Source organism: Corvus brachyrhynchos, unplaced genomic scaffold (assembly GCF_000691975.1).
Source record: "Corvus brachyrhynchos isolate BGI_N302 unplaced genomic scaffold, ASM69197v1 scaffold162, whole genome shotgun sequence".
In the NCBI taxonomy this organism is placed as follows: Eukaryota; Metazoa; Chordata; class Aves; order Passeriformes; family Corvidae; genus Corvus; species Corvus brachyrhynchos.
The window spans coordinates 1,506,862-1,528,708 of NW_008236696.1; the positions used below are offsets into that span (position 1 = coordinate 1,506,862).

General features: G+C 38.9%; 1 protein-coding gene across 10 annotated transcripts in view; it reads left to right on the top strand.

Moving 5' to 3' along the window:
* NLGN1 (neuroligin 1) overlaps window positions 1–21,847 on the top strand; it is a 428,516-nt gene that overhangs the window by 117,639 nt on the left and 289,030 nt on the right. For 4 of the 10 annotated variants that reach the window (XM_017726887.1, XM_008644479.2, XM_017726888.1 and 1 more), the window contains exons 2-3: window positions 10,701–11,506; window positions 11,957–12,016. In XM_017726887.1, the coding sequence (XP_017582376.1) occupies window positions 11,014–11,506; window positions 11,957–12,016 (553 nt within the window). In that variant the 5' untranslated portion in view covers window positions 10,701–11,013. Of the gene's footprint in view, window positions 1–272; window positions 284–10,132; window positions 10,155–10,700; window positions 11,507–11,956; window positions 12,017–21,847 lie in introns of those variants that run through there. The other 6 variants (XM_017726890.1, XM_017726891.1, XM_017726892.1 and 3 more) reach the window with 3 other exon arrangements.

Below are 21,847 nucleotides of genomic sequence, written 5' to 3' on the forward strand. Positions count from 1 at the left end.
CCCCGTCTGCCCCCCCATCCTCCTTTCCTGATGATCGCACTAGAGCATCATCTTGCTACAGGAAAATCAATTTTCAACAGGTTTAATTAAAATTAATCAGTTAAATTACTTAATATTAATTGACTTATAATTAAAGCCAGAATGTTACCTTGGAATCAGAAGAAAGGATGTTGTCTGGAATAATTTTAAGGATGCACATGGTTTAAGAGCAATTACATTCAAATAACTGTTTAAATAAAACAAACCAGGGCTTGATTATAGTGTTGTGTTCTTGCTGGTGCAGGTGACACAATCTGGACTGGCCATTTCGTTCTGTAAATTTGCTGACCTTTTGAAGGAATATCATTTTAGTTTGACACCGGGTTTGCTTTCTGGAAGGCCAGTTTGTTTTAGCTCTGACAACTATGGCATTAAAATCCACTAGTATAAAATGGAAATATGTCTTGTAGAAGCTATAAATATCAAAGTGAATGTTTTTAGCACGTTTAGATGTTCTGTGAATTTGAAATGAAGCAGATTTTTCTTTTCCTCAGCATAAGTGCAAGAAATTGTTTTAGGAATTATTTTTTGCAAGCACTGCCATCCACTGTGGCAATATTTGCATTTATCCAGAGCCTTAGTGGGACCAGACCGTACTGGTAAATTCACAGAGATAATTCACATCTGAAACCATGTATCTTTGGCAATGCTCACAATAACCTTTTCATGCTCCCTTAAGACCTAGGTTGGTTTTTTTGTTTGTTTGTATTTTTTACAGTAGCAGCATTTTTGGTGCATCTACAGACTATTGTTATTGCTGAAAGAGCTGTACTGTGAGCTTTGGGACATTTCCCCCTACTTTTTTTCTGGGCTGGCTTAGTTGAAGCAAAGGATACTTATGAAATTGCACGTACTTTATTACAAGCACCTTACAAGAGAAAGACCCATGCATGGTATAAATGAGCATTTAAAAATAGAGCCCATTTTTCAGGGCCCTGATTTTCAAAGATACTGATTCCCATTGACTGCACTGAGACTTGTGTGGGCTCAACAGCTGTAACACGCAGACCACTTCTGCATCTTTGAAATTAGATTTGCAGATTGGGAGCCAAAAGCTAAGTAGCCATGTTTGGGAATAGTGGTTGGGAAGGATTACTTATGTTTTCTTTTTTTTCTTCCCCCACTCTATTACTGGTGCAGGATGCAAGGTTAAAGAAGACTGCTTCTTAGTTACTTTTTGATAAATGACACTGTTTTTCTTCGACTGTAGCTACAGATTGCAATGATGTTGCAAAAGCAGTTTTGCAGCAAACCATTAAGAGATCCTTAGATACCTACGAAGAGATCCCATTTATCCTGTACGTTTCATGCGAATCATATGCAGGCTGTGGGGAGAAAAATGAGGCTGAGGATAATCACGCTAAGTGTGCTGGGAAGCAGGGTTTGGCTGAACACCTCTGTTTTGTGATTAACTGAAGTAGCAACGAAAGCCATGAGAGTGGTTCAGGCTGTTTAAGGCAGTGACTGTAGGAGTGAGGAGGAGAGCTGCTGTCCTGATGCTGCTTTGGTTATCTTACCCCTTCTCCTAGAGTAGGGTAAGAAGATAATATCCTAGCTGTTGATACTTAAATGTCTTTACCAAAGTGGGTTTTCTCTGGATTATTTGGCTGGAGGTGGAGCAGTCTGCTGAGGAGGGTTGTTTAAGGACTGGGACAGAGCTGTAGGCAGATAAATTGATTTGCAAGTGAATGGAGGAATTTGAACATGGTAGTGGTGGTAGTTGTATTTTTTTTCAGTTTACATATTTAATATCCACTGGCATCCACACAAGCATAAACCACTCTAATTGTTCAAATGGAGTCTGGGGAAAAGGGAAGAAAGCAGAGACTTAGATGTGGTCTCAGTTCGTAATGGATTGGCTTGCCTTTCTTTATTAAAAGCAAATATATATTCCCTTCTAATAGAGATGTAGAGCTGTATTACACATCCTTGGCTAGCTCTGAATTATTTGTTTGATGTCATATTTATTATGGTTTTTTAATCACATGAAAAAGGAACTATTTAAAAATTAAATAGTGAAAAAAGAAGGGCAAAAGGAGACAGACGTTCTTTGAAAGCAAATAATGAAAATATAACATTTTGCTAGAGATCCAGTAGAAACCTCTGGGGATTTCTTTTAATAAAGGATGGGCAGTTATCAGTCTGATCCAGTAAATGATATAGTTTCTGATTAGTCCCAGATATCCCTCCATGGTAAGTATAATAGATAATGATAAAAAATAGGTCCTGACTGATGAATAAAGGCTGTTCTAGAGGCTTGTTTCCATTACTGTAGCCCTGGTTCTGAGCTCTGCATTATGAGGGGAACATAAGCACTCACATGGGGATGCCTGCCCTGATACCTAGTTGTTGCACAAGAGTTTGTATGGAAGGGAGGGAGAAAAAACCACAAAACCAAAAGAACCTGATGGCAAAACTTCATCATGTCTTGCATATTGAGAGCATGTCCTGTAATTTTAATAACAAATGATGACATTACATTCCCCAGGATTACTACTGAATTAGCAGGATTACAGGGGGAAATAATTTTGGCTTCTTGGTGACTCAGCTGCACGTTTCCACCTGCCTGTGAAGACCCCATGTTTTTTCCAACAGACTTTGTTTCCATAACTATTAATTGCATATTAATGATGTTTTGTGTATTCTCCAGAGATAAAAAGGGACTGGTTGGCTGCTTAGTGCCCTGTTAAATTTTACTGTGCACTCACTCCACCATGGCACTTCTCACTAGAAAACAAAAGGTGGTGTGAGGGAGCACCAGCTGTGTGAAACCAGGGGGCACAGAGTCTGTACTGTAAATATCCTCATGGTTACCAAGCCACGTAAAGATCTGGGCTGTGCATAGCAGGGTAACATGGTTTTTCCACTGCTGTGGTAAAATAAAACATGAGGCCATTAAAAGAAAGGCAATTTGAGTTCTCTTTACCCCATTTGTTGAATTCTTCTGTTTTGTCCTCATAATATTTTCTGCATAATCAGTTTTAGTGTTGCCTTTGGGTAGCTTTTTACCTTCTGCTGATGCTTGGTTAGGTCTTTTGCACCATGAATGTAATGCTTGGAAATTAGCACCACGTGACTGTAAAATCATAAAAGTGGTCAAGGACACTTTACAACTATAGTATTTCGAGTAACTCATATTCCTTCAACGAAGCAGAGAACTTAAATGGCAATTTAAAAAGATGTTTTCTAAATCTCCTCAATCACATCCTGCCTAGAGAATCCATTAGCTCACTTGTTGAACTGGTTCTGGGAATTTAATGAGGAGAATACACTTATGCTGTGTTTTATACTTTTATTTAATTACATCTTGTCTGAAGCTTTCGAGTTCAATATCTGAACTTAAAGTTGTTCCTTAACTTTTGCCTTCCCAACCCCATCCCCCAGTTTCCAAAACAGTACTTGAAAGCAGTAAAGTGTTATGTAGGCACACAGTGTTAGAAATATTCATGAGGAGAAAACGACAATTTAGTCAGGAGAAACCTTACAGATAGGCTGAATATTTTGACATTCTCAAACCTGCGCAAAACAGGCATTGTGGGATGGGGCTTTTGTTCTTCAACTGGTTTCACAAAGATGGTTTATTTCTGTGGAGAATCTGGGCCCTGGAACAGTCACCACAAGACGTTGCTGCTGGGTCAGGAGACCCTCTGGTCACTGGAGTCGTGGTCAGCGTGGCCAGGACATGACTACAGGGGGACTGAGCCTGGTTGCTATAGCTGAAATAAGTCTCTCACAGACAGGGGTAGAAAATGAAAAGAGGACAAGGAGCTGAATAATAGGAGCTACACATGAAGTCAGATGGAAAGACTAAATCTTTGTAGACGTTTAATGGTGTTATATTCTAAGCTTTTGGGAAATTTTATTTGAAATTTTTTTTACAACAGTAAATATAGTCTGTGCTATATCCTATTTCTATTTCATGTGAGAGAAAAATTCCCCATCTATGGCACAACACTTTACTGCTACCATTACTGCAGACTTTATAGATCAGAGATGTGTCAGCATGTTAGCTTTAGCTGTAATGCTTTTTTTTTGTGAAACCTTATGGGCCTTGCAGCCACTTTCTCATACTGACACTCATAAAACGTTCAAGTTCTCATATTTATTATTTAATTTGCCTCCTATATAAAGCAGCAGAGCTCTTTGGTACATGAATATGAAGCCAAAAATGACAGGCAGGCATGAATGGGACTAATGAGTTTTAATAATGCACGTATTAGAAACTGCTAAAGGAAGTTTAATTAAGAAAAACAAGTTAAGCATGAAATTCATTTTGGAACAAATGCAAGTAAAGTCACAGATGTACAGAATGCTAGATCACAGGAAACAACCTCTTCAACTTGATAGATCCCTCTAATGCCAGTATTGCACTCAAGTTGTAGTGTGCACTCTGCAGTTCTGGAAAGCCTGGTAATACCAGTCAAGAGCACTTTCAGAGCTGAGTTAGAGATGTTGGGTTTGTGATTAACAAATTATGTTTATACGTCTGTGAATTTTGTGATGAGTTGGAACTTGATCTCAATGAAGTCGGGACCATCTCGGCCATCTGATCAAGAACAGAAAGCATGGGTTCTTTTTTCTGCCAGAAGGAAGTTTGCTGGTCTTTTTCTTTAAAAAAAAAAAAAAAATCATCCTGTTGAAGAGCTAGTTATTGATCTAGCTCTACAACAAGGGTTTTGTATGCTTGGAACTGTTACTGCATTTTATCCGAATAGAACAACAATTCATGGACAAATCTGAGTTCATTCAAGCATCTTTATTTGCAGGGTTCTCCCTCAAGAAGTGGTATTATCTGTATTCTAGCTTTTTTTATCTTGAATTCCTAACACCCTACTGACCAGGAAAATACAAAAGTGATATCTTTCTTATGAATCTGATATGAAAGTTTGCCTTGGGGGATGAACTAGCATTAAAGGTAGTATTATGCTTGATATTATAGTTGTATTAAGGGTGGTGAAGAAAATTCAATTAATTTTCCTCATATCATTAACCCCAGTAAATCAAGGGTTTAGCAGGTGAAAAACTTTGTTAACAATTCTATAACTAAATTTTTCACCTGCAAGAGACAACAAAAGGACAATTAGTTTCAGGAGCCTCTGTGTGGGTTCTAGACACTCTGCTACAGTGATCAGATGAGAAGCATGTGTATATTTTATGAAATATGAATCAAAGTAACTCCCACTTGACCTAATGATATGCAATGCACAGATTTTGATACTGAAGTTCTCAAATGAGAAACATCTGGGGTTTTTTTTCCAGGATGACCTCTGATTAACATGAGTTCAGTAGAATTTCTACAGTAGGTCAGGGAATCTTTGTGTCCTGGAGCACAGAGCAGCCACCAACAGAATGGCCATTTGATCATTTAGCTGAATAGTTACAGTACTCAAAAGTGAGGATAATGTGTGGTCCATTTAAGAGTTAACCATAAGCTGCTAAAAGGAATAAAGGTTCACTTCAGTGCCCATTATATTCCAAGCCAGTGCATCTGTCATTTTTGATTTAAATCTGTATTACTTAGCTGTCTAAAACTTTACACATAAGTGACAGAGTTACCCATTCTTTCTGTTATGGGTAAAATCACCATTTCGTTACCTACTTACTGTGCAAAATGTCAGACAGCTCTAGTCTACATTAGAAAATTGTAGCCAACTTCTGGTAATATAAACAATTATTTTAGATAAGAAGTAGAACTATTTTAAGAAAATGATTTATTAATATGAGTAAATGGAAGATAACAAGACTTAACTGACCCTCTTTTCATGGGCTTAATTTGTCTAATTCAAAAACCGTTTAATAGAAATTTTGATCAGAATTCTTCCTATTTTGGCAAACTAAGATGCAGGAATTATTTAAAGGGATTTTTGATAATGAAAATACTAGTTAATAAGCATTAGTGAATATTCCCACTAATGGCAAAGAATAAAAATTTGGTGCAGTTGAAAAATACATCACAGTTTAAAAGAGTCTTTAAAGACATCTACTCAATTTAATTCAACTTTTCACTAATTTTGAAGCACTCCATTGAATACTTTATACTACTATATTTAAATATTGTATTTTTCACTAACTGGTTACGAGGTTTAGTGGTCAAAACATCATATCAAATTGAGGTAAGGGCACTTAGGTATCAGTTTCTCTGATCTGGGAGTGATATATTTACACAGCTTGTAGCATCTGGAAATCTTTTCCACTGGGTTGTTTGCAGATTCATGTAAGAATGTTTGTAATCTCATCTTAATGTGGGGTGGGACTGCGAGCCCATAAAGATGATGTCTTATTTATACCTTTGTTGGCCATCTTGGCAAGGGTTCTGCATCTCAATAGGGCTGGATTTGTAGCAGCTTTCTGGAGCTACCAGACCTGTGGCTGCTCTGAGGTGGAGGGGGTGCTGGCATATGGGATCTGACCAAACCCCACCAGAACTGTACCTTTCTTATGTGTATCATGTATTCAGGATTTCAGCCTCCTCTATTATCATTTCATACACCTGATTTTTTTAAACAAATATGGTTAATTTCTTGAACCAAACCCATGCAAATCCCATCCCTTTGGGAAAGTATTTAGGGAAGTATGCAAGAGCAGTGTCTGTTCTAAAATATTTCACAGAATGTTTTGGGTTGGAAGGGACTTCTAAAGGTCATCTAGGTTTTGGTAGGGACACCTTCCCCTCCAGGCTGCTCAAAGTCCCATCAACCTGGCCTTTTTTACTACTAAGTTGAGAGAAAATACACTGTATTTGGAATAGTGCTTCCCTTTCTAACTTGAAACGTGAAAGAAGAGATGAGGAATTTTGTTCTGCATCTCTTGAGGATTTGTCTGATCATGTTTACAATTGGTGTGTCACACCAACCCAGTGTTCACCCTTATCTTTCCTCTAATGGTTTCTGTTCTGCTGGCCGTGTTCCTGCTTGGCTTCGTAGCGTGTTTTAGAACACGGATTTCTTCTTCGAGACATGAAACATCTCTGGGTTCTCAGGTCTAAGGAGAGACTGTTGTAAGTAAAAATGGATGCAAATGTAGCTGGTTCTGCAAAATAGCACTTGTGTTTTGAAATGAAGTGGCGTTGTGTGGTGTTCCAAACTCTGCAATCACTTTGAATGTTTGTGCAACTGGGATTTACTAGCAAAGTTGAGGTGGAAAGGAATTTTTAAGCATGAATATCAAGTCACAGAATACACCTTCAGCTGAAAAGAAAACGGCTTTTTAGGGCAGTTGGGAGTTCTTTATCCTAGCAATAATAGCCTTTACATGTACTAAAGCTGGCATATGGCCAGAAGCTTTGGATACCACCAAAGGTTTTATTAATCTTTTGAAACTATTGACAGGTGGTACAGATCAAACCTTAAGATTTGGAGGTCTGGGCATGAGTAACAGAGGAGTTTAGCTGCTGCAGTTTGCAGGAGATGTGACCTGTTGTGGGATGCCCTGTGTCATTGGAAATGCAAAGATGCACTGAAGCTCTCTCGGATTGTTCACTCCTCAGCATACTAAATGCCTCTCTAAAGTATTTCAGAATCTGAGCTATAAAGTGATTTGAATTCAGAAAGGAAGATAATAAAATAATAGATGATAGAAAAAACCTCTGTATAGTATAGACTGTTCGAAAGAGCATGAAAGACTTTATCAAATACCTTTTACGGTAGAATTCATTTGCGTTACCACAGGGAGCAATTGTGATTCTCAAATCAAGACAGCAGTAAAATCTGAAAATGTTTCTCCTCCTCCTCCTCAGATCCACATTATTTTGATGCTAAATCTTGCCCCAGATTTATCATTGCTACTCTTTGGTTTATTCTCCTGCCTGTCTCCCTGATCATTCCAGTTTATTCCTTCTCTTTTTTTCCCACTGATTCCTCTTCAGCTGAGTCCAGATCCCAAGGGAAAGTCCTATGTAGATCACCTACAGGAAGACTGAGGAGAATTTTGTCCAGCATTGACTCTCAGCATGCTCCTGGCCAGCTTCCCTGCTTGCCCTTGCACCTAGTGCTCACAATGAAATTTTGTCATGAAAGTCTCAAAAGATTTGATAAATCAGTCTTTTTATTTGCATTGAGTTTGTGGTTTTGATGTGATAGCTTCAGGGCAGCCAATGACAGGATTGAATGTCTGACCTCTCAGTCTCAAAAATAAACTGTTACTTAGACATTTAAAAAGAAAGGCTTGAAAAGAGCAAATCCAACATTCAAATTACAAATAAAATGAAAATATGTTGATTCAAATTCTGCAAGTGCTCAACAATTTGCTGCCCTGTACAACCTATCCATCTATTCATTGAGGCTACTGCCCAACAATTAATTAATTAGGAATAGCAAACACAGAACTGAGTTACAGTCTCACCTTTTTACCATCCTGTCTTTGCCATAGAGTCAAACCTTATCCATGGGAGGCAAACCAGAACTGTAGATCACAGCAGAGCTGTTCAGCTGCAAAGACAAACCAACAGATAGACAAGCTTAAAACTATAGCCCAGCTCTAGAACTGGCTTTGAGTTTACATTGAGTTTACCATTTAAGTTTTCAAAAGTCTATTAAAAAGTTGTCTTAGAATTGAAAACAGGTGCTAAAGGAATTATTAGTAGCATCTTGGTAATTTTGTGCATTGAACCAACCCAGCACCTTGAAATGAAGAAGGGTGTTTTATCCTTGGCACAGCTATGCTGGATTTATTGTCCTCAGACCTTCCCCAGACTATGTGAATTAGCAGGAAGGCTACTGAGATTAAGTTCCTGCTATTTACAAGTTTGAGTTTGAAAAAAAGAGAAAGTGCATCTTTCCATTCCTGACAGGAAAACAAACCCTTGTGGGTTTTAAGACCCAGTGGAAAAGGCTTAAATCTTTGGAGGTTTTTTAATACCACTAAGGAATAGGCTTCCATCTCCCCATGTGCATTACTCAGAAACCTGTCTGCTGACTTTGTCTTTACTATTTCTCAAGTAATACCCTACTCCCTCCAAAATCTGAAATGCTACTAAGCAGCAATCCTCCGTGAGGGGAATGTCTGCCATTCCACGTAAGTGTATTAAAGTAAATGTAAACACATGCATCAAGTTTGGGGAATTATTTTCTGCAGCTAAATTGGTGCGTTTCCAGCAAATACTGAGAATATGCAGCTGGAGAATGAAGGATATAAGCCTGTTTGTTAATGCAGTTTCACAGTGAAGGTATTAGAATTAGCGCTTCATCTATCTCCTTATTGCCTCCTGAGATAGATTGTTCAGAGCTAAAGGAACACTAGACATGAACCAAATCTCCTGCTGTCCTATATAGCTTTTACAATCTCCTTTTTAATAACCCAAACTGCAGGGTAGTCTGACTATTAGACAAGCCGTTCTTTTGAATTCTCTCTACAATGTGTATAGGCATGATGAAAAAAAACAATTCTCATTAAAGCTGCCAATGCTGTTTCAAAAGCAGGTGGTTTAAAATGTTTCCTATACAAAGCAAAACACATTTCTTGTGCATTACACACTGCTTAATAGGGAGTGTAAGATTACACTGCTATGTTGTGTATAACACTGCATCTTAAATAATAGGATATTGTAAGTTGTGTTGGAAATATGTTTCACATGAATGTGGAAGATATAATGATATGCACTGAGCAATTTTCAGAAGTGCTGGAACACAGTCTTGTGTGACAACCTCTGAGCTAAAGTAGTTGAAAATAGCATCTGGAATTTCAGATTATACAGTCTCTGATCCTAACTGATTATTTTTTCTAGAATATTGTTCAGTCAGCATGGGGATATATGAAAGATAAGATTTCTACTGTCCTGTGGGAATGCTTATTGTTTATGTTATAAGTTAAGGGGGGTAAGAATTGAGTGCTCTCAACACACGTTTTCATTTTTCGCTGAAGTCAGTCTTTTATAAGGAATGCAAGATTGATCTGATGTAAAAATTGTGATATACAGCTCCATCCCTAAGCTGCCTGTTCATATCCTCTTCCAAACCAGTTCTGAAAAAAACCCCAGCAACCTACAGAGGTCCACTTGTACTTCTGTGCAAATTCAGAGTTTGCCATTCACTTCAGCAGAAGCAGATTTTGGTCCTTCATTGATGTGAACGCTTCACTCTGTGTTTTTCATCAGCTATCAGAAAACCACATAAAACATGGTAATTCAGGTTATTGTGAATGAGCACAGTAATTCATGTTATATTTTAAAATTAACAAAAATATTTTTATGTATTATAAACTGCTTTTAATGAAATAAAATGCATTTGGGTCTTCAGTATGCCTGTCTATCTTAATTTCCCCACCTTCTGCTTTAAGAAATATTTACTTCCATTCTGATAAATCAACTTCTGCAAACAAGGTGAAAATTGATTATGAGTTGATTAAGTTAAATAAAATATTAACATAAACACTTATGTAGTGTAGCCTGGCAGCAAATTGCTTATTCTTGAAAAGGCGAATTTTAAAGATGTGTTTTCTGTGAGTCCTGTTTCTCCTGAGAAGTCTCTATAAATTCAACAGGTGACATTACAGATAATCCAGTAATCAGTGTTTCACCTGCCATTTCATGGACCCATAAACTACTGCAGTTTAACGTACATGACTCTAGCAAATATTAATGTATGTAAATAATGTGTTAAACACCTAGTTATCACTCTGCTCATATTAGCTCTTTCATACTAATGATTTATTTTCATTTTCTCCAGGATATAGACCTGCGGCTAACTGGATTTGATTTATAAGAGGGGATTCTGCAGTAAATGGCTGCTCTCTTCATATTGCTGCTATGGAAAACAGAATTGTCAATAGGATGTAGTCTGATAAATAGTGCTGAGTGAAGATGCAGCTTCAATAAGTGTGAAATCAATGGAAGATACTTACGGCATGAAAAGCCTTTTGAGATTTTTCTGACAGGCACCTATTTAGGAAACTTGATCTGTTTCCTCCGGTCGGCCTGTTTTTACACCAGTGGATACAAATCAGATTGCTTCACTGTGGTTACACAACTAATGTGGGACCATGGCCTTTCCAAGATCCGTGTGGCTGAACTGTGTATGGAGAGCGACGGTGGTCCACCTGCTACACATGGGATTGAATGCCACTTTTGCTTTTTCTATACTTGGATTTTTGCTTCACGCTGCAGCTGTGTCCTCCCAAAAATTGGATGATACCAATCCAGTGGTGACCACCAACTTTGGCAAGATAAGAGGGATTAAGAAGGAACTTAATAATGAAATCTTGGGGCCCGTTATTCAGTTTCTCGGGGTTCCATACGCTGCCCCTCCAACAGGGGAGCGCCGCTTTCAACCTCCTGAGCCTCCATCTCCCTGGGCAGATATCAAAAATACCACCCAGTTTGCTCCAGTGTGTCCCCAGAACATTATAGAAGGCAGGTTGCCTGAAGTCATGCTTCCCGTGTGGTTTACTAATAACTTGGATGTAGTTTCAACCTATGTACAAGATCAGAACGAAGACTGCCTCTATTTAAATATCTATGTCCCAACTGAGGATGGTGAGTTAATAGCAGGCAAAACAGGGAGATCTTTTTATTTTCCTGTTCTACTTTCTAACAATATTAATTCACGTGTACTGGTAGCACGCATGGCTTTCCCTGTTTGCATGCCAGCTTATTACATGTGTGCACGCTGCTTTTCTCTGTGTGCATTTGTCCTTGCTTTTTGATTGATTTTTAAATTTCTTTTCTTTCTGTCTACACTCATTTTTTTTCTCCCACAGCACGTGTATTTTTTAGGTCAAAGTCGGTGCCTAATTCTCATTGCCACCCACCGACTTCTGGGAAGATGCATCAACATCTTTTCCATTGCATGTGCAGGCACAACAAGTTGAGAGTCTTCCGCACCTAATAAAGCAGGTCATATTTAAGTTAGATAGTGGTGTTGCATGCTCCTACTGTCTGTGACGGAGCTCCATGTTATTTTCTAGTCTTCTATTCATTTTTCAGTCAAAAGAATATCCAAGGAATGTGCCAGAAAACCCGGCAAGAAAATTTGTAGAAAAGGAGGTATGTATAAAGTGGACAAAAAAAAAAAAAAAAAAAACAAAAAAAAAAACGGGGGAGAGATCAAAACCTTGCAAAAGGAGAACGAGTAATACAGGTGAAAGAGGCTGATTGCTGGTGCTGTGAACTATTAGGGGTTGTCTTGTCCTGGTGGAGAGGTGTTTAAAGAGAGGACCACGTACAGCAGATGAGAAGATAACTGCTGTAAAGCCGGGACTCAGTTGCACCTGATCATCTCTCTCTCGCGCTCTCTCCAGTGACGGTGTTGGCAGCTTCTCTCTTGCCCTCGAGGTTCTGGGCAGTGTCTGTAGTGGCACGAGGGACAGGATGTTGTGTGTGGGTGCAGAGGAGGGAGCTCTGTGCCTGGGGACAGGCACTGCTACCACTGGAGGGGCTGGCACAGCCCACAGCTCTCCTTTCCACTACTTTGTCATAATGGCTGGGAAGTATTACAGCAATGCAGGGCTGAGCCCTGCACTGGCTTTCTCCAGGATACTCCTTGTTTTCTTGGAACAGTGTTAACTTCCCTGAAACGTAGATGTGAAACGTTTGGCTCTTTTTTCGTTTTTTTTTTTTTTTTTTTTTTTTTTACCGCGTTTCTAAAAGTGAGTGTTGATTTCCTTTATTCTGTGATTACAGCTCTCTTTGTCAAGCCCAAAAACTCTTAATAGGGTTGCAGGGAGCTGTTAAAATATTGTGACATGGTACGTTGGGAACTAGGCTGCTTTTGGAAGCTTTGGAAACTTGGCTTCTCCCCTTTCTGTGTTAAATAGTATGGAAGACTTTGCAGATTTCTTTGTGAATATTTGCAAATTCCTGAAGTAGTTGACATGCAATAGAGAAGGTCTATTTTGGTACTGATTTAAAGGAGGCATTTGATGCTAGTTTTGAAGTACTAATTTTATATTACTTTACATGTTTGTTTTGCATCAAATCACTTTTCTTTATTGTTTTGTTTAAAAGAATGTGTTACCTTAGAGCTGGACTACACATGAATTAGAATGCTTTTTGGGGTAAACAAAGAGTACTGTGGACAGGCACAGTTCCCTATTAGCTGTAATCCATATTTTTTTAATCCAGTTATTTCAGAACAAATACATTTTAGGAAAGTGTATAGCATAAATGTTTAGAGCTAGGCAAAATTCATCTCTATAAACACTGTATTAGGTTTTTAAGGCAGTATCTAGGCTCTAAATGAAGGTGGTCTTGTTTCTAAGGCTTTAGCTCTTACAGCTAACCGCTGATTGCAGCTAGTTGTTAATTATTAATTGTTAATTGTAGTTGCTCGATGTATGCTTTTTTAGATTTCTAAATCCACTTTCAGTGACTTTAAGCAATGTGTGTTTAAATTGTCAGGCTTTGAGGCATCTTCTGTTTTCTGTTAGGGAATTTTTGCTAGGTGCTGTAAAAGTACAATTGTTTAAGCTGGATTCCCAAAGCTGGAAATGAAGATAATCAGGGTACACGTCACTTCTTCACACATCATTCAAATTAGAATAACTGCTGTCATTTATATGCATTCAATTAATGTGCAGTGCTGCAGCAGTTATTACGCAGTTCATCAAGCGTGTGTAATTAGCTGAGCAACTTTCACTTCCTATCACCCAGACGCTGATTCACAAAGTCATAAATAAAGATGCAGATCCCCATCATTGTTCTCAGAGAGCATCTTTCATATGAGAGAGTATTAAAAAAAAAAAAAATCAGAAAAGTAGCAAAAGTAAAGGGAAGGAGAACCCAGTAGTTGTGAAAGTCATGCTTATTGTCCTGTGGGCCTGAAGGAGAATAAAAAGAGTTATTTGAAATTCAGTAGGTACCTTTCCACTTAGATTCATTGCACACACAGCACAATAAAAAGCCTACCTTTTGCTGTTGACAAGTGCAGAGAACTCCTGAATACCTTCCGCTGGGCAGCTGAGATATCTGTAGTATCTCTGCTTTCTGAGTAACTTGCACTCAACTCACCCATGCATAACCTGGGATTTATCCTAGGCTGGGATTGCCCCCACAGCAAGTGGCAAAAGGAGTTGTGTTGCAGGACAAAGTTGCAGTGGAGTCACAGCAGGTGAGCAGCAGCCACAGCTTAGAAATGGCATCAGTTTTGTATCAAAAAGAAGAAAGGCCCAGCATTTTCTCTTTTGCTGGATTTTTAGGTTGCAGTTATTGCATCCGAGTTAGTGATGAAAATTATTGGAAAGAGAAAATCTGGAAATCAGAGGTAGACTTTTACACCGTCTTTTAATTCATAAAGAACATGTAAGATCAAAGTGACTGAACCAGCACCCATATGCTATCATTATGTATGGTTTGATTCTTACTTCATAAAATAGATTGAACTAGATAAATAAATTGGTATTTATACTTAATTGTCAGCTGAGAGACATGGGAAAATTCAAAATTTTGAAGAACAGGGAGCAATCTGATTAAGATAGATGTAAGGAAAGGAGTTCTATCCATGAGTCGTGCTAGAGATGGTAATGGGCATTATATCCATGACTTCTGCTGGGATTTGGATGTGCCCACAGCAGAGACTAGAGAATGATAGGCTGAAGCTGGGTGAAAAGAAATGAGACAATTCAGCATGTTTTTTTGCTAAATGTGGAGGCCTGTATTTCAGTTACTTGACCTTCAATTTACTGATTCAAAAGTAAAGAAAGAGTATCTGGTTTTGTGTCTTTTCCTTCAGGTACATGAAGGTCAGAGGCTGCCAATTCTGTTTTGGATATGCACAAACCCGTGTTTGCAAGGACTCATTTTGGAAAATCAGTGCAAAGGCATCTGATTAATTTTGTGTTACATTTTTGAGTATAGTTTTTGTAACTCGAAATTTTAATAGGCCCTGGATTATAGTGTAGGTAATACCATTTTACTGTTTGATACTAATTATATTGTTGATCTTGTGGTATTTCCTGAACTTCCTGACAAACTTTTGCATGATTTCCAGGGATTACCTGAATAGTTTTCTATGGCTTGGCATTTCAGATCCCAAATTTACCTTGTAGTCAAAACACAAATATTTCACTTGTGGTCCAGAATGACAGGCTAACTCCTTATCTCTTAGGAGGGCAAGTGCATCCTGCTTTAGCTGCATACCTGTGGTGTTTTAATACTCTATATTAATTTCTTTGTATTGCAATGGTTTGCACTAGGAATTTCCTAATTTAATGACAACTACTTAAAGAAAATTTGGAAAGGATCACTAATATGACCACTAAAAGAACCCCCAGGTGTTGTGTGCTCTGCGCTTGGGATGACAGTATGCTCTTTCTTAGGAACCTGTACTAAAGCCTTCATATTGCCTGAAGGTGCCTCAAATGGGAAAATGTGGAGGTGTAGGTGGTATATCCTCAGTGTCATGGAGCCAGGCATGTGCAGTTTTGGATAAATTAGTATTTGTAGGAGATTTAGGTGTAGAATAAGGAAAGAAATCACTTGATCCTTACTTCTATGTTGAGGAATTATCGGTGGCTCAGAGACCGCCCGATATCAGTGACTTCCCCACATGTGGATTCTGTTTCTTATTCCAGTCAGGGCAGTGAATAAATTTTAAATGCGAAGACTCATGATCTGAACTACCTCATTTGAGAGTGTAGGATTAGACAGCTCTATTAATATTTATGCCTCCTAATGGGCTGCTTGATTTTCAGAGCAAAGCTCCCCACACCATACACTCTTGGGTTATGGCTGTGGTTACTATGGACGCACAGAAGCAAATATACACACACACAAATATATTCATGGAACTGAAACACAAATCACACTGCTGTAATCTCATCCTGCTTTGATCTCCCTTTGTTTTCAATAAAGAATATGTTACATCAGTTCTGTTTTGTAAGAGGTTCTGATAACCTCAGGGCTTTAAGCTCAGCAATATGAAATATTCTTTGGAAGACTAAGCAGAAATTTTACCTGTTACCTTGTGTTTCTGTTGAGTGTTTGTTCCAATACTCTATTTAACTACCCTAGAACTGTTTACTTGTCATCAAAATCTTGGAAAAGAAGAATTAATATAATTTGTGCAGCTCTTGTGGACTTCCTTAAATGAAGTTCTTTCTGTAAACCCATTTCAGCTCTGAAATCAACCAGAAAAGGACAAGCTGAGACCTTTAAAATGTGTATTTCCACTGGCAAAAGTTGCCAATTTATTATCAGAATTCCTTTTTTTCTAAATATATAATTTAGAAAATAATATCAAAGTAATGGAAGCGTAGATGGTAAATTGTCAAAAAATTATTGAAATATTCCTTTCTCCATGGCCATATGAGTGAAAAATATGGAATCTAAGGCGTGAGCCTGCATCAGTATGGACAGAGTGATGTCAAAATAAGTTATGTTGTCAGTAGGCAAAGAACATGCCTTTGAAGACCATTGCCAGGGCTCTGGGTCCCTTGGGAGTGAGTGCCAAACCCACAGAGCTGCCTTTGTGCATATTTTGGTATACAGCAGCCCTGTAAAAGGGTTTATATCTTCATTAGGCCACTCTGAAAATTCAGAACTAATTATTTGCCTGTAGTATATTTGGGTCAGTAGCTGCCTGCACACATTTGAAGTTTCACCCTTATCCAGCCTTGCTGGCTCCTGGCTGGAGAGCCCTCACCCTCCTCCCCTCTGGTATCAGCAGCCCCAAATGTAGCCCATAATCCCAAACTCCACTGCTACTCACCAAGACACCACGATTGCTCTATTTTTCTGTTCCTTTTTGAAGCCCTGTTTTTCGTTCCTCAGCTACCACTGCAGCATTTCCTATTATACTGGTAATACATGGAAGGAGATAATGAAGCAAACATTGTCTTGTACAGACCTTTTCATCCTTTCACAATCTAAAGCTGTTAGTGTCAGTTAGCAGCATTTTTCAAAGATGTGCAGTAGGTTTATGTCATATTTGAAATAAAATGCTTAAAACTCTGATGTACTTTCTCCAGCCCTCTTTCTGGGTGAGACACTGCTTGACAATAGCAGACTTTGCAGACCATATTTTAAGACTCCAGTCATCTTAAATGCCATCAGCACTGGTCACAGTCCCCTGTAAATGTCTGGTTGTTCGGGCTCTGGGCTCTTGCTGACCACACAGTCATCGCGCTCTCAGTGCTTTGTTCATACACCTTGACAGGGCTTATAGCTCTAACAGGTCTTAAATTCTGATTTAATTCCATTCCTTGTCCATTATTTTACTGCTTGCTTTTCATTTTCTACATCCTCCCCCACACAGGCTCTAAAATAGTACTGCTACCCTGATAATGCTAAGTCGGATAAAACTGGTTTGTGCTTCTTCCCCCAGCCTTTGTTGGCTTGGACCGGTTTTACTCAGTAAACATCTGTGAGATGGTTTTCCTTTCAATCTGTTAGTTTCTAATTTATCATTTAAAGCCAGAATGGATAAATCTTATAAAAAACAACTACATAAGTGTATTTGTACATTTTCAGGAGGAACATTTGAGTAACTAATATGGCTTTTGGATAACTATTATTTTCTACTTGTTTATCCCCCCCCTATTGTAGTATTGTTCCTTTGCTCTCCTCTGCATTAATGCTCTTTATCTCTTTGTTTCCATATAATACACATGGATACAAACATTTTTAGTATTCTTGGGGTATTTTTTTAAGCTTGAAACATGATGCTTATATATGTTAGACCATTCTTAAGGATCATCTCACAATGTTAATAATCTGCTTATAACTTGAATATTGCTCCAGTAGAATTTCTTTTTCTTTTTTTTTTCTAAATTCTTTTCACTCATAATTCTTTAGCCTTGTTCATTTTTACTTACTTTATGATGTCAAATTTACATGTCTCCTCCACTTTGATATGTATGGTATTAATAATTACACTAGGCATTCAGAAATTAACTGCTTTAATGAGCTTACCATAAATGAGATTTGTTTTCAGAATATCAAACCATTTCCTTCCGTTTTAATATTAATATCTCTTATTTTACTTTCTCATGCTTGTAATAACGAGATTTATCCAAAGAAGGAGCAGCACTGAACAATGCAAGGCTAAGGGAAGTGGGACAAAGCTGACTTTCAGCCATGTTTGCACCTATATTCCAGCACAGTGCAGGGACCAGAGTGATCTCTGGCTGGAGCTGGATCTTCCTCAGGGCTGCTCTTGCAGAAATTGCAAGACACATGGAAATGGCATAGTCCAGGTGCTGCAGCTGATTTCCCCTTCCAGAGTTTTGCCAAAGGGTTTTGGAACATTTCAGCAGCAGCAGTAAATCATGTTCCTAATTCCTTTGCTGCGGGAATTCTGTTAATATCCCTTGGTGCTATCAGAGCAGGAATCAATCTGCCCTGGCAGAGTTTTGTACCTGCTTTTTATGAGGGTGGATTTTGACTCTCCTGTTCATACTAAGAGAACAGTAAACACACAGCAAGTTTAGTCATAGGAATATGTTTGAAGAGAGAGAAAATTCCCTGAGCTGAGCTGGTTTTTTCAGCTGATGAGGCTCAGTAGTTCCTTTATTGAAATATCATTGCCCTGTAGACAATGCATCTTCTGCTGGGGGTTGCATTAAAGGGGGTATAACCAACGGGTTTGACCCAAAAGACACATTTTGAAGGAAACCAGAGCCAGCAGGACAGTTTGTATGTTGTCATAGGCACTATTCACATCTTCCTGCACTCAGTCATTTCCAATTCAATGTCTTGTGAGATGCTGAGCTCCCCTAGAATCCGTAGGTTTGGGCTACATTAATGCCAGTGGATTAGGCCCTGCAGAGGCAAAGTATTGAGGTCTCTTGTTATGATTTAATATTTAAGTGGTTTTTTAATTCTTATTTTATAATCTGTTGAAAATCATATGTATAGTATACATAGAGAGATAATTTAGTAAGGCAGAAAAAACAGGAGAGAGGCAGCCAATTATTATTTGTGTTTGTTTTCTGAATAGCTTCCATTTGTAAAGTTTCCCCCTTTCTGTAAAGGCCTTCTTTAATTATTAGCTGAAAATCAGGTATTTATGTAATTACCATAATTATATCTACACATCTAGTGTACTTGCAATTATTTCATTAAAAATTGTAATTATTATACAATTATAGAGGATAATGATGCCCTTGTAACATATTGCAGAAGCCCTAATTAAATGGTGGCATAAATGAATTGGAAGAGATTTTGAAGTTTTGAATATTGTTTTATCAGAAATATCAGAAGTGACTCATCCACATTATGAACTGGCAAGTAAAACCCCTGCAAAGTTATTTTGAGAAAATATTTCACAAAGCTCACGGAAAACGATTTGTCTCTATTGCATTTGTCTTTACTTTCTGTTCTCCATATTCTTACACCTAAAAGCTGTCTGCAGATTTGTAATGGAAAGGTGCACTGTGTAGGAAGCAGATTGCACAGCTTGCTGAATGTTTCTAGAAGGCTCAGCCCAGAGCAAGCACAGTTTGTACTTAGACATCCTTTTTCTAAACAGAGGCAGAAACTTATCCAACAGTTGGCTGAAGATGATGAAAAACTTCACTAAAATATAAGGAGGTTTTTATTACATGCTGAGATTCAGTGATCTGCTTATATATTGGAGTGCCCAAATTTTGCACCTTCAGGTGTTGGGGAAAGAGGGAAAAAAAATCCTCTTATAATGCAGATCCTTGGGATGCTCCAGGCACAGGAGATGGACTAAGTGGTGTGGATACACAGGAACCCTGTGGAGCATCTCCATTTCTCTCCGACAGAGTGGGTGGGGAAAAACTGGCAAGGATGACATATGCCAGAATCTACCAAAACCTCAGGATCACAGATTTCTCACCCTTTTTCGTGTCAACCTTCTGTAGCATACAGATGATCTCTCTTCTCTTCCTTCAGCTAATTTTAGAAGCCATTAAAAATGGCAGCAAGAGATAGACAGTTTTTAAGCTTGTTTTTTCATTCTGTGGCTCACATCTGACGCAGTGTGTTGTTCACTGGTGCGTGCACAGCCCTGACCCTGTGGCACGAGTGGCAGTGCTGAGCTGCCCTTACCTTGTCGCCCGCCTCGGCTCTGCTGAGGACAGCCCCCCACTGATGCTCGGGGCAGGCTGGAGCCGTGCCCAATCCAGCTGGGGGGGCTCCCATTCCCATCTTCCCTCCCACCTTCCAGCTGGGCTCCTCTTCCACTCCTTGCTCCCAATTTTGTCAGGGGAGTGACTCATGCACATTCTCTCCACTTGCTTTAGATGCAGTCAGGCAGGTTAGACAATCTTCTGTTTAATTCGCTTAATTCACCTCAGCTCGTTTTTGCTCAAGCCTGCCTAAGGAGGGTTTGCAGGGTCTGCTCTAATGCAGAATTTTAAACTCCCAGAAAAAGATGGGAGTGAAGCTCTGAGAAACAGGGGACCCTGGATCAGCAAAAATGTCTTGCCATGTCCTAAGCTGAAGAAAGACCATCCATCCAAGGCCTGGAGAAGAGCTCCCTGTTTGTCCCACCTTGTCAGACTTCCATGTTGAGGCTGCCATGATTTGCTCATATTTTTGGGGTGTTTTCCTGAGGACTTGCTGCCCTTTAACCCAAGTTTTGCACCAGTGTTGCTGTCAACCTACCTACAGTGCCCTTGGAGGGATTTTTAAAATTTTCTGCCAACATTACTCTTTGCTTTTAATTTAATTTTCTTTGGTATTTGACTTTTAATGTAATGAAGAAGCAAACAGAAGAGAACCAGCTGCATGTGGCTGACCCAGTAAGAGCTCAGTTTCTGAGAATCCTCACTGCCAAAGCAAAAGTCTTAATGAAATGGACCCAGTGGTAAGGGAATATGAAACATGCATTTATCTATGTATATAGCTACATCCAACAGTCGTAATCAGATTTGGAAGCTCAAAGGAAAGCTAGTACAATTTTTCTTACTTGATTGCAAAATTGATATTGACTCACGTTTTTTCATACTTATTTTAAAGTCCCAAAAAGAACTTGGGCTTTTTTAAAAAAAATATGAAGGTAGTAGCTGAAGGCCATATCTAAGATACTTATGTGAGACAAACAGAAGATTTTGTGCATTTACCGACTCCAAGGCTGTTTTTATTAATAAGATTTTCTGTGCTCTATACAGTACTTTGGATCCATGAAATACTGCTGTATATGGCTGTTGGAGAGGCAGTTTATTTTGTGAAATTTCTACACTTTTCAGTCATTAGCTGAGACACAGGTTAATGAAAAATGGATTGCTTTTGCTCGAAACAGTAACTTCTGAAACAACATATAATTGTTATACTTAAGAACCGAAGCACCTGTGGTCTCTTTTAGATGGAGTCTCCATAGAAGAGGCCTCACACAAAGGAAGAAAGAAAAGATGCATCGATTGTTTTTTTCTTTAAAGAGCCACAAACCCCTTGATTAACTGCAATTCTTGCCGTGATGCATTTGCAGTTCAAGTACTAAAGGTGTTACCTGGCCAGAAGCACATTGTGATACAGGATCATGCCAAATGGGTGCTTGAGTTTTACAGAGACACTGTAATTTGATTGCTGAAGAGGTCCCAGTGGAAGTCCACGCTCCAGCCTGAATTGGGGCCTGTTGGTGCAAACCCCTCCCACCCCATTCCCTCTGCACTTCATTCCGTGCTGCTCACAAGTGACAGAGAGCATCTCCCCTCAGACTGAGACAGTCATGTGCTTGTGACAGGCTGGTTTTGTTTCTCCTCCTGACGTCTTTGAAAGATGGCTGCTGAGATGTGCTCAGGCATGAGAGGGACGTTCACTCGCACAGGTGAGCTGGGAGACAGATGATGAGCTGAGAGCAGCGAGGAAAGGGATCTGACAGCAAAGAAGGCTCCTGACACACACGTTGAAGCAGGTGTACACTGCCAGGCACTGTGCAAACCAAGCATAGAAATAGCACTAAAAGGCTCTTTC